The sequence below is a fragment of the Pagrus major genome, chromosome 11, assembly GCF_040436345.1.
Source record: "Pagrus major chromosome 11, Pma_NU_1.0".
Taxonomy (NCBI): domain Eukaryota; kingdom Metazoa; phylum Chordata; class Actinopteri; order Spariformes; family Sparidae; genus Pagrus; species Pagrus major.
In genome coordinates, this window is record NC_133225.1 from 17,763,275 (window position 1) to 17,782,928 (window position 19,654).

At 38.2% G+C, this 19,654-nt stretch overlaps 3 protein-coding genes across 4 annotated transcripts; all 3 read right to left on the reverse strand.

Moving 5' to 3' along the window:
* Positions 1 to 609: 609 nt before the first annotated feature.
* LOC141004792 (deoxyribonuclease-2-alpha-like) lies at positions 610 to 2,869 on the reverse strand. Its single transcript, XM_073476452.1, has 6 exons — positions 2,778 to 2,869; positions 2,519 to 2,681; positions 2,358 to 2,439; positions 2,121 to 2,276; positions 1,825 to 2,016; positions 610 to 950 (listed from the first exon to the last, which is right to left on the reverse strand). The coding sequence occupies exons 1-6, from the start codon at positions 2,867 to 2,869 to the stop codon at positions 610 to 612; spliced, it is 1,026 nt and encodes a 341-aa protein (XP_073332553.1).
* A 2,299-nt stretch (positions 2,870 to 5,168) lies between these two features.
* Positions 5,169 to 7,445, reverse strand: LOC141005217 (deoxyribonuclease-2-alpha-like). Its single transcript, XM_073477018.1, has 6 exons — positions 7,343 to 7,445; positions 7,084 to 7,246; positions 6,929 to 7,007; positions 6,679 to 6,834; positions 6,383 to 6,574; positions 5,169 to 5,764 (listed from the first exon to the last, which is right to left on the reverse strand). The coding sequence occupies exons 1-6, from the start codon at positions 7,432 to 7,434 to the stop codon at positions 5,397 to 5,399; spliced, it is 1,050 nt and encodes a 349-aa protein (XP_073333119.1). The 5' UTR covers positions 7,435 to 7,445; the 3' UTR covers positions 5,169 to 5,396.
* A 2,462-nt stretch (positions 7,446 to 9,907) lies between these two features.
* Positions 9,908 to 19,472, reverse strand: LOC141004563 (deoxyribonuclease-2-beta-like). 2 transcript variants are annotated; one of them, XM_073476129.1, is made up of 6 exons: positions 17,513 to 19,472; positions 17,136 to 17,310; positions 15,838 to 15,916; positions 15,104 to 15,265; positions 12,484 to 12,681; positions 9,908 to 11,043 (listed from the first exon to the last, which is right to left on the reverse strand). In XM_073476129.1, the coding sequence occupies exons 1-6, from the start codon at positions 17,623 to 17,625 to the stop codon at positions 10,709 to 10,711; spliced, it is 1,062 nt and encodes a 353-aa protein (XP_073332230.1). In that variant the 5' UTR covers positions 17,626 to 19,472; the 3' UTR covers positions 9,908 to 10,708. The 2 variants fall into 2 exon arrangements, with proteins under 2 accessions (XP_073332230.1, XP_073332231.1); XM_073476130.1 differs by having other exon boundaries at positions 17,945 to 19,467.
* Positions 19,473 to 19,654: the final 182 nt, after the last annotated feature.

The window sequence follows — 19,654 nt, forward strand, 5'->3', positions numbered from 1 at the left end:
CCTACTTTATGGAATAAAACCTAATCAACATTGAAGTCTGAGGACTTTGAGTCTATTTGTTTGTACATACAGTGTGGTTAGAAGTCTGAGCCCATCTGGCTCTGATGAAGACTTCTTTTTTCACAGTTTCTCAATTCATGTGAAGCCAGCTCATTTTTACCTAGGGTCCCTTAAACCGTTCAATCCATCCTTTGTGAAGAAAAACAAAACAAAACAAACAAAAAAACAGAAAACACCTGCAGCAACAAAGAATTTGTCATTTATTATTGATAAAATCATTCATTTCAATTTATTTCATCTGGAGTTATAGTAGCATGATTGTATAGAACGTTAAGTTTAATGCTTAAGACGTGATTTTGAAAAAAAAAGCATTACAGATGTTTTATTGATTAAAATACATAAAACACAACTCAAAAGAGATCAGTTAACAAACATTAAAACATGGAAAATGTCAGCTCACAGCAGTTTTAAGTCTGGATATGTAATGACGTAGTCAGTATTTGGAAGTGATATCTGACTCCAGTCTTGTTTTAGTTTTTGTGCAGCCACACGTTTCTTTACATTTTGATAAAACTGGTGCCTTTAAAGCTCTCTGTGTTCAAAATCAGGTTAATGTGCACATGGTTTATACGCTCTGATCCATCTACGGAAAGCCCTCCCAACTTCAACATCAGTAGTGCAGATCGCTCCTCCACCTCTGCTCATCTGACTCACTTCTCTGTTCATATCAGCTATGCAGGTCCAACCTCCATCACGTGTCACACACCACTTGGAGTGATCGACAGTATCACTGAAGGGCTTCCCATTCGGGAGCTGTACTTTCTTCACATTGTACACATGATGACTGATGTTGGTGCTGCAGTTTGAAAGCAGAGGTTGACGCATGCTTCCCCAGCTCTTAACATACAGATTCTGCTGCGAATGGTTCACAATAAGGCCGGAGTAGAGATCTACAATAAAACAAAACACATTATGTATAGATGTTGATGAAGGTTCTCAGTCATCCAGGTCATGGTAAATCTAGGTGCTGTATCGTAGGCAACTGGACTTGTTTCTTGAAGACGTTTCACCTCTCATCCAAGAGGCTTCTTCAGTTCTAACTAACTGGAGAGGAGTTGGCTGGCTTTTACACTCTGTGTGGGTGCGACCTTGCAGAGTCGTTAAGGATACGTGTGAGCTCTGAGTTTCAGAGTCATTGCTACTTGTGGGTCGTTGGTCAAACCAGCCTTCGTGTAGGTTACTAAGGCTAGGTGAGCCCAGGTGTGAATGGTTGTTAAGCTGTCTGGGGAGAGAACTCAGTACAGCATTGTAGGTGGGTGATGTATAGATATATAAAAATCAGTCAGGACAATATATTAGAAATACATTTCACACACAAGAATAACATTGCAACACAAAAGCAGTGTTATACAGAGAATATTTTGTTGTTGTCAACAATACAGGCAGCCTGCTGCCTGACACTTCCAGGACAATTAAAGGGTCTCTGTGGAACTTCTGTGTCGTGCTTGAAGCTGGTTATTAGTTTATGTTAGCGGACTTCATTTCTAAGCTAACGTTAGCTGCTGTTGCTCTCTGTTAGCAAAGCAGAGAGAGGCACTCGAGAACGTGCATAAAGTCACATCCTTTGGACTGTCAAAGAAGATCAAAATTTTCATGACATGACCAATAAAAGTGATTAATACATGTACATTTCTAAAATTATTACATAGAGACCCTATATAGTGTAAAATTGTTCCTAATTTTTCTCTTTTAAAAAACTTTCATCATCAACTTAACATGAAATCTTAACATTTGAATCCTGAAATGTGTGTTGAAAACACTCACCATCCCCAAAACGTGTGTATTTTGCAAAGCTTAAGAACTGTTTTCCAGCCATTGAAGTCAGCATCCTCACACGATACCAGGGTGGCCACTTTGGGTAGCAGCTTCGCTGTGCAACACATCGCAGCTCATTGTGAAAGGTTGTCGGGATGTCAGAGTCAAATGAATAAGCGTGGATGTACTTGAGCTGCAATCCTAAGAATTCAGATGAAAAATAGGAATGTCAATTGCATGATTATCTATTTGGCAAATAACTTTGATCAATAAACAAGATGGTAGTATAACTGGCAGTGACAAACCTATTTCGTTGAATTTATCATAGGAGTAAGTCACACACAAGAATGTTTGAGCGTTGACATTCGCACTGTTTGGCCAGAAGGTTCTTCTACTGGCTGGAAATCTTGGTGTACTGTGTGAGAGCCAAACTCCAGTTTGTCTGTCCAACATCACGACTCCTTTAGGAAGAAAAACAGAAACAGAGTTTTGTTGCAGTGTGATGTTTGTTATGCAATAAGGTGGAACACTGCTGCACTCACCTTTACTGTGACCAAATGAGGAGGAAGCGCCACCTTTTGGAGGAGGCTGGTCATTATAGAGCATGTAACCAAAGCCTTCAGTCTACGACAAAACATTTCTCTGAATCAGTGTCCTGAATTAATCAAAGTGCTGTGCAAAAGGAGATTCATTAATACGTTACCTTTTTGGCATAAAAGTCAAGAAGAGGTTTCAGGGTGTTTGCCAGAGTGCCAGTGCTACTGTTGATCTTCTTTCTGCTGAGTTTCCATCCTTTGGTGCTCTCATCCATATACAGATACGACAAACCATCACTATTTCCTTTGGGCAGCTTGTATAAAATATACCTAATGATACAGATTTACATAATTTACATTATGTATTCTGCTGACACTGAGAATAGGTAAAAACATAAACTGCCAAATCTCAAAATTTCCACCAACCAGTCCACCTTGTTTCCAGCGTCATTCCTGCATTTCACATCTGAAGCACACCCTTGACAAAGGATCCCAACACTTAGAAGGAATCTCATCATTGTTCCCTGAAACAAACATAAATCATGATAAATTTACACCGACAGGAGCTAGTCCTGTTTCCACAGATTAATCCCCAGTTCATGGCCTTTAATGTGTCAATTTTGCAGAAAAATGTAGCAGGAGATTGTGTGTGATGAGAAACTTGCATTTTTTCTAAATTTTTTGGGACAAAAACATCATATGTAGAGTTTAATTTAGAGTGAGATACAAAATGCCATTACAAAAATGTATTAAATTCAAAGCAACGTTATGTGTAAATTGGCATTTTGTGCGATTCGGTGCCCCTTACAGTTTTCTGAGTACATGTTGATGAAGGTTCTCAGTCACCCGGGTCATGGTAATTCTAAGTGCTGTATCGTAGGAAACTGGACGTGTTTCAGTTTCTTGAAGAACTGAAGAAGCCTCTTGGATGAGAGGTGAAACGTCTTCAAGAAACTGAAACATGTCCAGTTGCCTACGATACAGCACTTACAATTTCTGAGTGCAACACCACTGTCGTTACCACAAATTCAAGGTCTGTAACAGACTGTTTGTCAGACGTAATGTAGGTGCTAACTACAAACAAAACTTATTACATCATTACAATGTTAAGTGTTGAAAACTTTTATGTTGAAGTAAACATGTATGTAACACTGTGATCCTACCCTCTCACTGAAGTTACATAGTGCAGAAACAAGTGATGGAAGGGGGGAGACAGACACCATTCATCCTATTACAAAGAGACTGTGACATCAAAATGATGTTATAATTGTAATATAATAACGTGGCTTTAAAACCACATACAGGAGAAGACTGTCAGCGATATGTATATGTATAAATATGCATTCTAATTTTTAAAATTGTATCATTTTAAACATGTGAACATTTTACTCACGTATTCAGCCATCATCAGCTCTCTTCACAGTCAGCTGTACGTCTGTTTTGCCGAAGCTGCCTTTCAAAATATCTCAGCGTGATATAAAACTGACACCCACATCTCTTATATTTCATTTACTTCCTTGTTATGAGTTCAAGTGAAAAGGATTAACTGTTTTTAAGGCTGAGAAGAGAATGCTGATTTACCTGTTCTAAAATGTGAACAGTAAATGCTTTGTGTGCCCAGTGAGACCCAGTTTATGATCGTCAAAGCTTAACCAGAAAGACTGGTCATTATGAATGTGAAAGGTGGTTTAACAAATAGTTTTGACATGAGCTACATTACTGCACCCATCTGGCACTTGCAGGGCATTAGAGCAGATAAAATCATGCAAAGCATCCAGGAACTGAAGGCAACATGAAAAAGTATAGAAACAAAAGTCATTGTCACAGTCTCCACCTGTGTAAGATCACAAAACATTCATTAGATTGGATGTTGATGCCATCTGTCTTTCAGTGATTCAGGGAATGTTTCATAGAGCAAACTGCTTTCTTTTTCAGAAACGCCACACTCATGACTTACCTGTACAACACCAGTCTGATTTGCAGCTGGCCACCGGGCAAGGCCCAGTGGAGAAGTTTGTAGTTACAGGACTTTATTATTGTGTAAATGAGGGGGTTGTAGGAGCAGACCAGCCCCCCAGCACGCCACATTTGGGCTTTCTCCCTGTTCAAATCCCCCAGGCAGGTCACCTGGTCCTCATAGGCCTGTGACACGCACCACTTTGAGTGGTCGTGGTGGGACTGGAAGCGGACCGGTCCGGGGAGCTGAACCCTCTTGATGTTCAGGGCGTGTCTGGGCAGGGAGCAGTTGGAATATTTTTATTCATGTACAAAAACTGAGTTTAATCAATAAATGCGTTCATTTAATAGTTTATTTCTTATGAAGATAGAAGTGACTCCTGAAACAGGACAAACTGAAAGACTCAAAGTAGGGCCCATAGGAGAGGATTATAGTTGAGGTATAAATGCATGTGCATTTGGTTTTAGATGCAGATGACCTCCGGAGACCACCTTGGTTTTACGTACCTGTTTGATGGAATAAAACCTAATCAACCTTGAAGTCTGAGGACTTTGAGTCTATTTGTTTGTACATACAGTGTGGTTAGAAGTCTGAGCCCATCTGGCTCTGATGAAGACTTCTTTTTTCAGTTTCTCAATTCATGTGAAGCCAGCTCAATTTTACCTAGGGTCCCTTAAACCGTTCAATCCATCCTTTGTGAAGGAAAACAAAACAAAAACAGAAAACGCCTGCAGCAACAAAGAATTTGTCATTTATTATTGATAAAATCATTCATTTCAATTTATTTCATCCGGAGTTATAGTAGCATGATTGTATAGAACGTTAAGTTTAATGCTTAAGACGTAATTTTGAAAATAAAAGCATTGCAGATTTTTTATTGATTAAAATACATAAAACACAACTCAAAAGAGATCAGTTAACAAACATTAAAACATGACGTAGAAAACATACAAAATGTCAGCTCACAGCAGTTTTAAGCCTGGATATGTAATGACGTAGTCAGTATTTGGAAGTGATATCTGACTCCAGTCTTGTTTTAGTTTTCGTGCAGCCACACTTTTCTTTACATTTTGATCAAACTGGTGCCTTTAAAGCTCTCTGTGTTCAAAATCAGCTTCATGTGCACATGGTTCATACTCTCTGATCAGTGCATAGAAAGCCCTCCCAACTTCAACATCAGTAGTGCAGATCGCTCCTCCACCTCTGCTCATCTGACTCACTTCTCTGTTCATATCAGCTATGCAGGTCCAACCTCCATCAGGTGTCACACACCACTTGGAGTGATCGACAGTATCACTGAAGGGCTTCCCATTCGGGAGCTGTACTTTCTTCACATTGTACACATGATGACTGATGGTGTTGCTGCAGTTTGAAGGCAGAGGGCGACGCATCCTTCCCCAGCTCTTAACATACAGATTCTGCTGCAAATGGTTCACAATAAGGCCGGAGTAGAGATCTACAATAAAACCAAACATATTATGTATAAATATATAAAAAATCAGTCAGGACAATATATTAGAAATACATTTCACACACAAGAATAAAACTGAAACAAAAAAGCAGTGATATACAGAGAATAGTTTGTTACAGTACAGGCAGCCTGACACTTCCAGGACAATTAAAGGGTCTCTGTGGAACTTCTGCATCGTGCTTGAAGCCGGTTGTTAGTTTATGTTAGCTGACTCCATTTCTAAGCTAACGTTGGCTGCTGTTGCTCTCTGTTAGCGAAGCAGAGAGAGGCACTCGAGAACATTCATAAAGTCACATCCTTTGGACTGTCACAGAAAATCCGACCCGAGTCCTTCACAAAGAAATCCACAGTACAGCACCATTAAACAACTTAACAAATCATCCACAGGCTTGAATAGGCAACCAAGAGAGACGGGGAAAATCAAAATTTCCATGACATGACCAATAAAAGTGATTAATACATGTTAATTGCTAAAATTATTACATGGTGCCTCTTTAAAGTGTAAAACTGTTCCTAATTTTGCTCTGTTAAAAAAACTTTCATCATCAACTTAACATGAAATCTTAACATTTGAATCCTGAAATGTGTGTTGAAAACACTCACCATCCCCAAAACGTGTGTATTTTGCAAAGCTTAAGAACGGTTTTCCAGCTATTGAAGTCAGCGGCATCACACGATACCAGGGTGCCTTCTTTGGGTAGCAGCTTCGCTGTGCAACACATCGCAGCTCATTGTGAAAGGTTGTCGGGATGTCAGAGTCAAATGAATAAGCGTGGATGTACATGAGCTGCAATCCTAAGAATTCAGATGAAAAATAGGAATGTCAATTGCATGATTATCTATTTGGCAAATAGCTTTGATCAATAAATAAGATGGTAGTATAACTGGCAGTGACCAACCTATTTCGTTGAATTTATCATAGGAGTAAGTCACACACAAGAATGTTTGAGCGTTGTCATTTGCACTGTTTGGCCAGAAGGTTCTTCCACTGGCTGGAAATTTTGGTGTACTGTGTGAGAGCCAAACTCCAGTTTGTCTGTCCAACATCACGACTCCTTTAGGAAGAAAAACAGTAGAAAACAACAGAAACAGAGTTTTGTTGCAGTGTGATGTTTGTGATGCAATAAGGTGGAACACTGCTGCACTCACCTTTACTGTGACCAAATGAGGAGGGAGCGCTACCTTCTGGAGGCTGGTCATTATAGAGCATGTATCCAAAGCCTTCAGTCTACGACAAAACATTTCTCTGAATCAGTGTCCTGAATTAATCAAAGTGCTGTACAAGAGATTCGTTAATAGGTCACCTTTGTGGCATAAAAGTCAAGAAGAGGTTTCAGGGTGTTTGCCAGAGTGCCAGTGTTACTGTTGATCTTCTCTCTGCTGAGTTCCCATCCTTTGGTGCTCTCATCCATATACATATACGACAAACCATCATCATTTCCTTTGGGCAGCTTGTATAAAATATACCTAATGATACAGATTTACATCATTTATATTATGTATTCTGCTGACACTGAGAATAGGTGAAAACATAAATTGCCAAATCTCAAAATTTCCACCAACCAGTCCACCTCGTTTCCAGCGTCATTCCTGCATTTCACATCTGAAGCACACCCTTGACAAAGGATCCCAACACTTAGAAGGAATCTCATCATTGTTCCCTGAAACAAACATAAATCTTGATAGAATAACATGGACAGGAGGTAGTCCAGACACCATTCATCCTATTACAAGACACTGTAACATCAAAATGATGTTATAATTGTTATTTGAGGTGAAGAAGTTACATAATGTGGCTTTAAAACCACATACAGGGAAGACTGTCAGCGACTCGATATGTACTTGAACACAGAAACACAAGTCTGTGCATGAACCTATGAATTATGAATGTACTTTTGAGTATTGCCAAATTGAGAAAGTAAAAACAATTGGTCTTAAACTTGCCAGTGATTCTGCCTTTCATGAAGGAAAACTACTGTAGCTGTGATACATATTTCCAGCTAAGGCAAACACAGAGGTAGAATCTAGAATCTGTCCAAGAAGTGAGAACTTAAATCAAGAGTTGATGTTTCAGTTCAGCAGGTTGCAAAAGTTGGTTTACACTTTCTACATGCTGCAACTGTAACACAGTGGGGTGACAACCAGAGGTGGCAAAAGTGCATTCATTCTTTTATCAAGTAGAAGAACGGATACTAAAAACAGGAAATAAAAAAAATACTTCAACTACTTTACTCAAGTAAAAGTAATAAAGTAGAGGCTCTAAAATGTACTCAAAGTATAAAAGTTAAAAGAATCCCTCTGAGGGACATTTCTACTGGCTGCTTCTGTGCAAAGCTGAAGCTGAGCCTTTGTCACTTCACACCTTTTCCCCTCATTCGAGTCTCCCTCTCAGTCTGTTTCCGTCTTGTTGCTTCCTTTCTGTCGTTTTTGTCTTGCGACATCTGCCGTGTGTGATATGCACTGACATTGAAACCAGTCCAGTGATGTTGGGAAGGCGGCGTGCAATAAGGCAAAATAAAAACAACTGATAATTCCCCTCAAATGCATTCAAACTAAAGTAGCGAGCATGTTTTGAAAATGTAAGGAAAGTACAGACATCTGAAAAATCTACTTAAGTACAGCAACAAAGTATTTGGTACTTCCCCTCTGAACAGTGTAAGTGTCAGTAAAGTCTTGGGCAACCACAGCCCCACAGAACAGCTTCAGGGCTGACTGGCAGATTGTACACGGCTCTGAGAGATGAACATCATTCTTTCAAAAGATATTTCATCGTTCGCTTTTACAATGATAGTAGGAGAGATTGTTGCTGTTTTTAAGACTTTGTGACTGGATGCCAGTAATGTATGCTTTGCATTATTTTCCCACTCATCAAACCAGTCAGTGACCATTTGTGCCTCTGCATTCATCATGTTTCTTTCCTTATTTTTACCTTGAACTTGTTATGAATGTATCACAGATTCTTTTAGGCACCACCATCAGTGGTTATGAGGAATACTCATTTAATTTCAAAGCTTTTTTAAGAATTTCACCTGTTATTTTGGAGGAATGTCAGTTTAAACAGGAGGTTGAGTTAACAGAGATCTGCATTTCTATAGAGGAACTTCCTGGACCAACAAGATTAATATCACAGCTAACGCAACAACAATTTTCAAGAGTATGACAGGTCAAAAAAACAGCAAACACATTAAAACAATGTCTCCTCTCAGCAGCAAGTATGTTAATAATCCTGACACTGGAACAGAAGAGTTCATTTCAATATTCTGATATAAATATGTATATGTATAAATATGCATTTAACACTTAAAGTTGTATCTATAAGTATTTTGAGCATCATTTTAGACATGTGAACATTTTACTCACGTATTCAGCCATCATCAGCTCTCTTCACAGTCACCTATACGTCTGTTTTGCAAAGCTGCCTTTCAAAATATCTCATTGTGAAATGAAACTGACACCCCCATCTCTTATATTTCATTTACTTCCTTGTTATGAGTTCAAGTGAAAAATGATTCATTGATTTTAAGCCTGAGAACAGAATGCTGATATACCTGTTGTAAAATGTGAACAGTGGAAGGGGTTTAAATGCTGTGTGCAAAGTAGGACCCAGTTTATGACTGAACTCTTGTATCAAGGCTTAGCAGAAAGACTGGTCATTATGAAAGTGAAAGGTGGATTCACAAATGGTTTTGATAACAGTGACATTACTGCACCCATCTGGCACTTGCAGGGCATTAGAACAGATAACATGCCAGCAAAAAGGAACTGAAGGCAACACGAAAAAGTGCAGCAACAAAAGGTTCATTTTGTTGCGGTCACAGTCTCCACCTGTGTAAAATCACAAAACATTCATTAGATTGGATGTTGATGGCGTCTGTCTTTCAGTGATTCAGGGAATGTTTCATTGAGCAAACTGCTTTCTTTTTCAGAAACACCACACTCACACTCACACTGACTCACCAGTACAACACCAGTCTGATACGCAGCTGGCCACTGGGCAAAGTCCAGTGGAGAAGTTTGTGGACTTTATTATCATGTTGTCTGTAACTTATTTATATCACCGTCTTGGCCAGGTCTCCCTTCAAAAAGACATAATTGACCTTAGTGGGACTACAGTGATGACACTGAAACTCTTGTTTCTTGCATGTTTATTATTCAAACAAAATAGTCACATCATACAGCCTATGTAACATTGTAAAAAAAGATGAAAATTACACAAATTCACACAGCTGGTGGAATAAACCATATATTCTTCACATCAAAGGCCTCAACTGATGATATCATGCTTAAAATGTCGGGGGATTTTGGCGCCCCAGTGCAACACCACTGTCGTTAATACAAATCCCAGGTCTGTAACAGTGTGTCAGACGTAAGGTAGGTGCTAACTACAAACAAAACTCATTACATTAAAACAATGTTATGTGTTGAAAACTTGTACGTTGACGTAAACATGTGTAACGCTGTGGTCGTACCCTCTCACTGAAGTTACATAGTGCAGAAACAAGAGAGAGGGGGGCGGAGTGTCAGCGATTCAATATGTACTTGAACACAGAAACACAAGTCCGTGTGTGAACCTATGAATTATGAATGTACTTTTGAGTATTGCCAGATTGAGAAAGTAAAAAAATTGGTCTTAAACTTGCCAGTGATTCTGCCTTTAATAAAGGAAAACTACTGTAGCTGTGTTTATATATCACCAGCTGAGGCAAACACAGAGGTAGAATCTAGAATCTGTCCAAGAAGTGAGAACTTAAATTAAGAGTTAAATTAATTTTAATATATTTTTTTTCTTTTTTTAAACTGATGGTTAATTCAACCCTAACAGGATCTAACTTCACACATCACCACATTTAGTCCCATAAATTCAAAATAGCTTCAAACCATGCTGTGTGAGACTAATCCAGTCCCAATAATCCTATCTTTTTCTCTTTTTCAACAACTGATGTAGCAGTCCACCACCTGTCTGAAGGCCTTGTAAATCAGGGGGTTGTAGGAGCAGACAAGCCCCCCAGCACGCCACATTTGGGCTTTCTCCCTGTTCAAATCCCCCAGGCAGGTCACCTGGTCCTCATAGGCCTGTGACACACACCACTTTGAGTGGTCGTGGTGGGACTGGAAGCGGACCGGTCCGGGGAGCTGAACCCTCTTGATGTTCAGGGCGTGTCTGGGCAGGGAGCAGTTGGAGGGCAGCTCGTGACCTTGTGTCTGCCAGCTCTCCACCAGCAGGTCAGCATCCAGAGCCTGAGCCACCCAGCCTGTGTAGATGTCTGAATGAATAACAGACACGGGGTGAGTTCAGCTTCATTGACATAAAATACGACATAAAAAAGCAGACAGTAAATGTAGGTCACACAGTTAATTAAACACACAAAAATAGTTGAATGTTTTAAATAATATTCCAACAAATTGTTTATGTTTCTTGTTTTGGTAGTTTTATAGATAATAAAAAAAGAGAATTAACACATGACATGAAATCATCTGCATTTGCTGTCTTTTAGAGTTTGATTCTATTAGACGCAAACTTTGAACATTTAGATATTCTGAAGTGTTTAATTATGATCTCTGTGTTGTTTTACAGCACAAATAAAAGGTCCATGCTCTGAGCTCATAATATTGAAGGTGCAATATGTACAAATTTTTGTTGAAAACATAAAACTGTTTAATCAATTGTCAATAGAAAATATAACAGTTTTGACGTTATGACGACTGTGTGTTGTGTTGTAGAGACATCTACTAAAGTTAGCATGCTAACTAACTAGCCCCGTCCCACCCCCAATGCAAACCGTGCCAGCGATGTAAACACCAACTCTCCCTCAGTGCGCCGAGCTCCCAGTCCTGACTGCTAGCTGCACAGCTAACTGAGCTAACTAGCTAACTGCAGTGGCAGTTAGTGGTTACTTTGGTGATATGCTGCCCCCTATTTGTTTTGAGTATGAATTCAACAGGTGGCCAATTCTTACATACTGCACCTTTAACATATCAGTGTTGTAAAAAGTATCCAAAAGTCATACTTGAGTAAAAGTAATGATATTGTGTTAAAATATGACTGTGGTTAAAGTGAAAGTCACCCATATCAGCACTTGTACTAGTACTTGAGCAAAAGTCTTAAAGTATCTGATATTAATTGTACTCACCACTTCACAATGTCACTGACTCAATATCAGGACAAGCTGATGTTAAATTTCAAAATAAAAGCCCTTTAAAATATTATAGATAGGCTATGCTTGTCCTGATGTTTAGATTGATATCAAAACTAAACTCCCTGTTGCCACAGACCAATTTTAGGTCAGAGTGGTAGTTCACTATCTCACTATGTCACTGACACAATATCAGGGAAATTGGATGTTGAAATGTCATAAATAAGTTTAATGTACTTAGTTACATTCCAACACTGAGTTTAGAGCAGTGACCACACCCAAGATAAATCTGAGCGGTCATAAGATGATTTAAAGTGATGAAAAAGAAAAAACGAAAACGCTGTTATGTTCCTGACTCCTGATTTTTTCTTCTATTTATCAACAAAAAGCAGGGTCTTCTGAAAATCACACAAATTAAGTGAGTAAGTAAGATTTTCTGAAAAAGTTCCAAAAACGTGCTTTTGTTGCTGTACATTGCGATGTATATGTTCTTTGTACAGCAGCCAATGAGCAATTAAATGTCTTACTAGTAAAATATAAATGACCAAGATTATATGAGGAATATCTTACCATCCACAAAGCTTTCAGATTTGACAAAACTGACAAACTTGTCTCCTTGGATTGTGAAAAGTGTTGTCACGCTCTTATCTGATGCCGGTATTGGTTTGGTGCCCTCACATAACTGAGCAAGCTGCGGCAGGTCGGCCGAGAATGCAGCAGGTACAGAGCAGTTGTAGAAACGTGGGTAAAGGTACACCATCTGCTTTGCTGGAGAGGGAGGAGTGAAATAAGAGATGCTGTGTGTTAGGAAACTAAAGGGTCCACTAGAGGGAGCTGATTTATATTTTACCTGATTGGGTTTGAATTCATTATTAATTTACTGTATATTATATCTGTGTCTACAAGAACACGGCTATAAAAAAGATTATTTTCTTTCCATGTTCATCTATTAATTTAATTGTTTTGTCATGTATTTTGTTAATTATCTAAATGCTTTATGTATTCCAGATTTTCTCTGCCCAACACAAAGTTGTAGTGGGCCAACCTTAAATCCTCAGAGTCAATTTTATCAATGAGACTGACCTCACTCTCCTAATCTTGCTGTTTGTTTGATGGCAAAGAAAGTGGATTCCCCAAAATGTTGTGATATTCCTTTAAAGACCTGTTTAACCATTAAAATGTTTCTTTAGCTGGTAGATACTGATTAATGTCACAAAATACATGTGATCACAATAAAAAAACAAATGCATCACGGATTAAAACTCTACATTCGTCAAACCCTGTAATCATTGCAGGAACACTGTGGACAATATTTAATGACAACTTTGCTCACAACTTTTTTATGACAAATGACAACATAGTGAATAATAATTTGTGTCTGATATAGTTTTCTGTTGTCTGTTATAGATTTCACAACAGACGTTTGACAGGCTTGTTAAAAAAAATCCCACAACAACATTAATGTTATTTACATGAATAGCAACACTTTAGATTAGGAAACACAAGATAACACTGATAAAGATTAAAGATATTATATGTAACATTTCTGCATTAAAATGTCTAAAAAGAAAAAAAAGTGTGTTTCATTTGGTCGCCTGTCGCTACAATTTCCACAAGAGTCAGAGAGTAATGAAAGGAGTCACAACATGACTAAACATAACGTGTATAAAACTTTAATACATTGTTGTCATCATCGGTGGTGGTTGTTTCAAAATGAAGACAACTCCCATCATCCCATGCAACTTGCTACTTGCTATTGTTTTGATCGAGAACAGGAGAAAATGACAAACTCTGTATTTAACTAGCTGGCTGTCAGGACGCATATTAGCAACATATTGGCACTTTATTAGTCATTATCAAGCACTTATTAATGCCATGTTCTCCAAGACAATATTCTACAACTACCAGGCCATAGGGTCGTCAAAAACCTCAAAATATCGATACAGAACGATTCTGAATATGTGAAATGGATTCAATACTCCTTTTTTCCAGTATCTATTCACCAAATGCATTTTTTTGGCTATCGTCACCTGCGGCGAGTTCACACACATGCACCGCTGCAGTGCCCACATAGCTTTACCTCCTCCAGAAGTGAATTAACTGAGACACTGCTGTTCTTAACACACAGTAAACAAGCCTTGTTGTATTTGTCTTTTAATAAAAATCTAAAATGTAATGCCCCATCGATGTTGGGTCAGCTTTTACTCGTGGTTTTGAACATGTTACTAAATATCAACATTTTTCAAGGTATTATATCGAAGTAAGAAATTCAAGTATTACAACCCAACCCTACATGAACATAATTTGTTTTGAGCAAGAGCTACTGTAGAACGACACATACGTGGTGCCTTGGCAGCTTAGCTGGCAAAGCGTGCACAGAGTCTGTGTCCTCAAATCCAACCTGTGGCCATTTGCTGCATGTCAACTCCCCCCCATCCTGTTTCTTGTCATCTCTCCAAGCTGTATTATCTAATAAAGCCACGAAAAGGCCAAAAAAAGGAACGGTGAACATATAATTATTTGGACACTGTTAACACTTGAAGTTTTGTGCTTTGTTACATAAGAATAAACCATATTTATTAAGTGTTATTAATTGAGAATGACTATTTTTTTGGTGCTACCACCTTTCAAGGCCCATACTGAGCAAAAATTATAAAGATAATAATTCAAGTACAACAAGTTCCTTATTTACTATCAACAAGCAGTGATTAGGAGGTTATTGAGGGAAAACTCTTAATGGCCTTGAATATGGTCATACAGACTACAGCATTAGAAGTATTTTATAATGACCAATAAAAAGCCAATATGCATGTTGATTAGTTAAACTAATTAATGGCTGTGTCTTTTCAAATTTTAAATCTTATTAATAAGCAATATTTTTCCTTCACAAGGTTTAACTGCTGGACACAACAGATGTCTCCAATTTTACTATGTATGCCTTATGTTTTTACATCATACTTGTTTAATTTTGCCTATTGGATCATGACTTTTAGTGGAGGGGGCCGATTATAATAAGAGACTAGACCCTTCAAACATCGAAGACATACTGCAAGTCATGTCTGTATGGACTGACATAAGACCAGACCACTGTGTAAATGTTTTCTTGTTTTTCACCAAATAGAGAATTTTGCAAGTTGCAGCCATGTGTACAGAACTGTCAACCCCTTTTACCTCATGAGCGTTCACTCACCTATACTCAGGAACTGATCATAGTGGTAGGTCATACAGAGAGCAGTCTGGCCGTTGACTTTGCCAGAGGAGGGGTAGAGGTAGCCCCTCTCAGGGAACGAGGGGAAATGGGGGATGCTGTGCGACAGCCAGAAACCTTGAGAGCGATCAAAGAGCAGAACCCCTGCAGGATGCACACAAACGACACTCAACGCACGTACGCTGAAAACCAGCATGCAAAAACATTTTCATCAAAGTCATGTCAGGGAGGTCGATAACCCAGAGTCAACAGCAGTTATCAGACGGATGCTCTTTGCCTGTTTCTTCCCCCTGAAACTATATTGATTTGGTCTTTTTCGCAAAATCAAAGCATTGCCTGGAAATACACCTGTCACAAAAAAACAGTGCACAGGTCTTTGAATGCATCATATGGCAATCATTTTTCATATTAGTATAACCGATGGACAACTACAAAATGTGTAATCAGCTGACACTTTTTTATCCAGATCTTGATAAAAGATTATATATGTACCAACATAGATGATGAAAAATGACTGTTCTGTCTAAAACACACATTAACTACAAACACTGGACTGAATTGTGTGTGATAATATTGTCTTTTAAATGTTCTAACATTATCTGTTGTGAAGAGTAGTAGCGTCTTCATACAGACACAATCACAATTCATGCTATTGAAGTCAAATCAAACCTTCAAAACTGCTGCAAACAACTTTGAATTTTCATAATTCAGTGTACCTTTAGTGTGTCCATATCCTTGGAGGTATTTCAGGATCGGTGGTCCATCATTGTAGAGTGCGTAGACTGAACTGTTAGACTGAGGGAAATAATTGTTTTATACAAACAATATGTGGAGGGAGATTTTTCTTCAACATTTCAGTCATTTTGTTTAATCCAGCCTGTGTCCAGCTTGTTTCACCTCGCTGAGAGTTAAGTGCCAGGATCAAAGTCTCATATTTGTTCATTAAATGTGAGCTCAAGAGCCAACAGACAGTTAGCTTAGCTTAGCACAAAGACTGGAAACAGGGTATAGTCTGAACTGTTTGCCTGAGCACCTCATGGTGATGACAAGACTTCATCAGTCCTGGCCAGTGATGGAATGTAACAAAGTACATTTACTCAAGTACTGTACTTAAGTTCAATTTTGAGGTAGTTATACTTTACTTGAGGAGGACAAAATTGTACTTTTTACTCTGCTGGATAACTTTGGTTACTAATTACTTTGCAGTTTGCATTCTGCATCAGAGCCAAAGTAGCACATTTCTAAATGAATTCATTTTATCGGCAATCAGTAAAAAACCCACTAATTTCAATAATTAGAGAAATCCCAATATTGTATCCGATAATCGGTCAACCCAGTATTATTTATGTATGATGATGATAACTTTAACTTTTGATAACAAGTACATTTAATGTCAGACACTAAGATTTTACTTATGTACTATGTACAAATAGTAAATGATTTTCACGGTTACCAAAGTAATATTTTAACATGATATCTTTACTTTTACTCAAGTAAGACTTTTGTGTATTTTTTTCAACACTGGTTATGGATAGGAAATAGTTTGGCTCATAATCCCTCAACAGTGTGTCATTTTAAAATTTTGGTTTTGTATGGGTTGAAGGAAAGATATAACATATTGCATAAGTCTTTAAAGCAAGGATCTAGCTTCATATTTACCATACAAACACAAGAGGGGGATACTTATTTGCATCCCAAATGTCTAATGACTGCCTTATAAAAAACATTTTTGTTCAGTTTTTTGATTTGGTCACACAGAGATTGATCTCAAACCAATACAAACTAATTATCCGGAAGGAGGCCTGTGTGTCATTTACTGTTCAGGCTGGGGAAGATCGTTAATGTCCGGCGTCAGCTCAGTTCCCCATAGCAAGCGGAAAGAGTGTCTACTTAGCAATCTGGCACCAGCATCAGCTCTGTTCAGTCTGATTAAAGCCTGATGCAGGGTCTCCATCTTTCTATACACAGGAGTCAGAGGATAAACCCCACTTAAAGAACAAGGACGTAATCTCACCATGTAGACCTTTCCCTTGTAAAGCTGGTTGAGTGTGCTCCCTATGGCTCCTTGACTGGTGTTCACCATGAATTTACTCATCTGCCAGCTCCCCACTGAGGAGTCCAGGTACATGTAATCCACCCCACTGCCCACCTCACCAATCAGGGACCTGGGCAGCTTGTAGATGATAAACCTGCAGTGGAAGGAGGGAGAAATACATGTTTTCTTTTGTATTTACCAAAATAATGTAAGAGATTTTATTTTGATTTCATGCCCAAATATACAGTTTATCTGCTTATCCTCCAAAAGACCGAACACTATATCTTGAAGCGTCTAATTGTGCCATTTAAACTTCATTCTTAGTCGGTTAACTGCAATGAATCATATAAACTCACCAGTCAACAGGCTCACCAGCTTCATTTCTACAGGAAATGTCAGCACTACACACTGTGCAACACAGAAGCACGATAATAATCTGTGAGCATAAACTGAAGCGTGCGGCCATCATGAACGACTCCTCCACGTAAAGTGAGCACAGCAGAGAGCAAAAAAGGGAATTCGAAATGTTTTGTTACTTTGTGTGTTTCATGATTGGGCAACTTTGAAAGTGAATGCAGTGCAGCTGCATGTAGATGCAAAACAGGAAGTCATAAGATGTGGTCACATGACAAAGGGACAATAAAAGGACAGTGAGAGTTTTTATTTAAATTAAATTAAATGTTTGGATGCTTTCATAGGCTCTCACTCTATGAGTCTACTGTAGATGCTGCATCTTGATTTATCCAGTTATTATCCAGATTTTGTTTTTTTCAGAACTTGTTCCTCACATTCAAAGTGTTGCACCTGCTCCTTAGTATGAACACTTCATCTTTCAGGTCATCTTTTATTAGCGATGGGGCTGCTGATCACTGAACTGGAAACCATCTGGTGGGAAACTCTTTCACCTGGGAGCAAGAAGAGAAATGAAACTCTTTGATTGAACTTTGAACTTGGTCAGCAGCATTGATTTAAGGCTGATTGATTAAATGAGAAGCAGATCTAAGAGTACTTTTTAACTTAATTAGACACAAAACTGTCATTGAGCAGTTTCCCCTCTAATCTCTCAAAATAAGAAAACCACAAGTGGATGGTAAAAACTCTGAAAGTAAAATAGTCAAACAGTAAATTATTGACATGGAGATCACATGGCAAGAAGTTGAACATTAAAAACATGTAAGGTAACATTTTTTATTCAATGTTTGAGCTCAGTGACTTTGTGGCTGCGTGTCCAGACCACATAATAATGAAACAATTGGTAACCACACGTATGTTGGTTTGCTTTTTATTCTTCCTTTCTTATTATATTTAGGCTTTATCTTAAAATAGTACTCCCTTGTGGCCAGAGTTAAAATCAAGATATATCTGTAATTATATATACAAAAGACTTATCTGCATAAACTGTATCAGCAGATGGTCTCTGGACAATTATTACAGAGGTCATAGTTCACTTAAACTCATTGTAGCTGGAATTTATTTCAGCACGTTTACATACACCACTTTTAAACAAAGCACACTTTGTACTTTAAGCATCCATCAGTTAAAACTTATAGTTGTATTCATGGTTAATAAATCAACTACTTGTGCTCTATAAATCAATCAATTGCCAGGTTGTGAAAAATCTCCTTAACTGGTATTTATCAAGCAGCACCCCTCCAACGGACTGTACCATCATTTACCTCCTGGGGAAGGTCTGCAGAGCATCTGGACCCAAATCCATTTATGAAAAACTTGTTAATATTTATAACTGCAGACTTGATGGCTTAATAGAGGGTGACCAACCCATTACCCCTCATGTATGACTAACATATGACAAAGACACACTCAAGACATGAATTAAAGTCTTAAATTAAAGCAAAGACCGATGTACTTTACATTAAAGGTTGTGTCGTAAATTTGTATGATCGAAATTGAGCCCTTTCTGAATGATTTCTGAGAGCTCAGTTGTTTTTTATCGTGAAGATGTCTTTGTTTACCACACACAAAAGGGAGAATAAATAACAACAACAAAAGAACGTTCGTTTCGGCATCTGCTAACTGCCAAAATAGTTCATTTAAACATCGGTATCAGTCCAGAATTTCACAATTAGTGCATCCCTAGAGTATTTATTAATGATTAACCAGCATTTTACATATGTACTGATAAAACAAAGCACAATGAGGCAAAAATAGAGTCTATATTAAAACAACAGAATGAGAACTTTTATAAATGTTTCCATCCAAACTTTGTGCGCAAGTCATGAAAGGAGCAACCGTTCTCCTTTACTGAAAAGATAAAACGTAGATTTAAACCAAATTCACATTTTCTTTGGACCAGCTAAACACATTGGCTAACATGGGTCTTACTTACAGCTGTTAACATCACACCTGGACCGGACTACAGAGGAAGGAAAACTAGCCTCTTGGCTCATTGTTGCATATTTACAGTAATGTTTATTATTAGGCAATTTGTTCCTGTGAAAGAAAGAAAGAAAGAAAGAAAGAAAGAAAGAAAGAAAGAA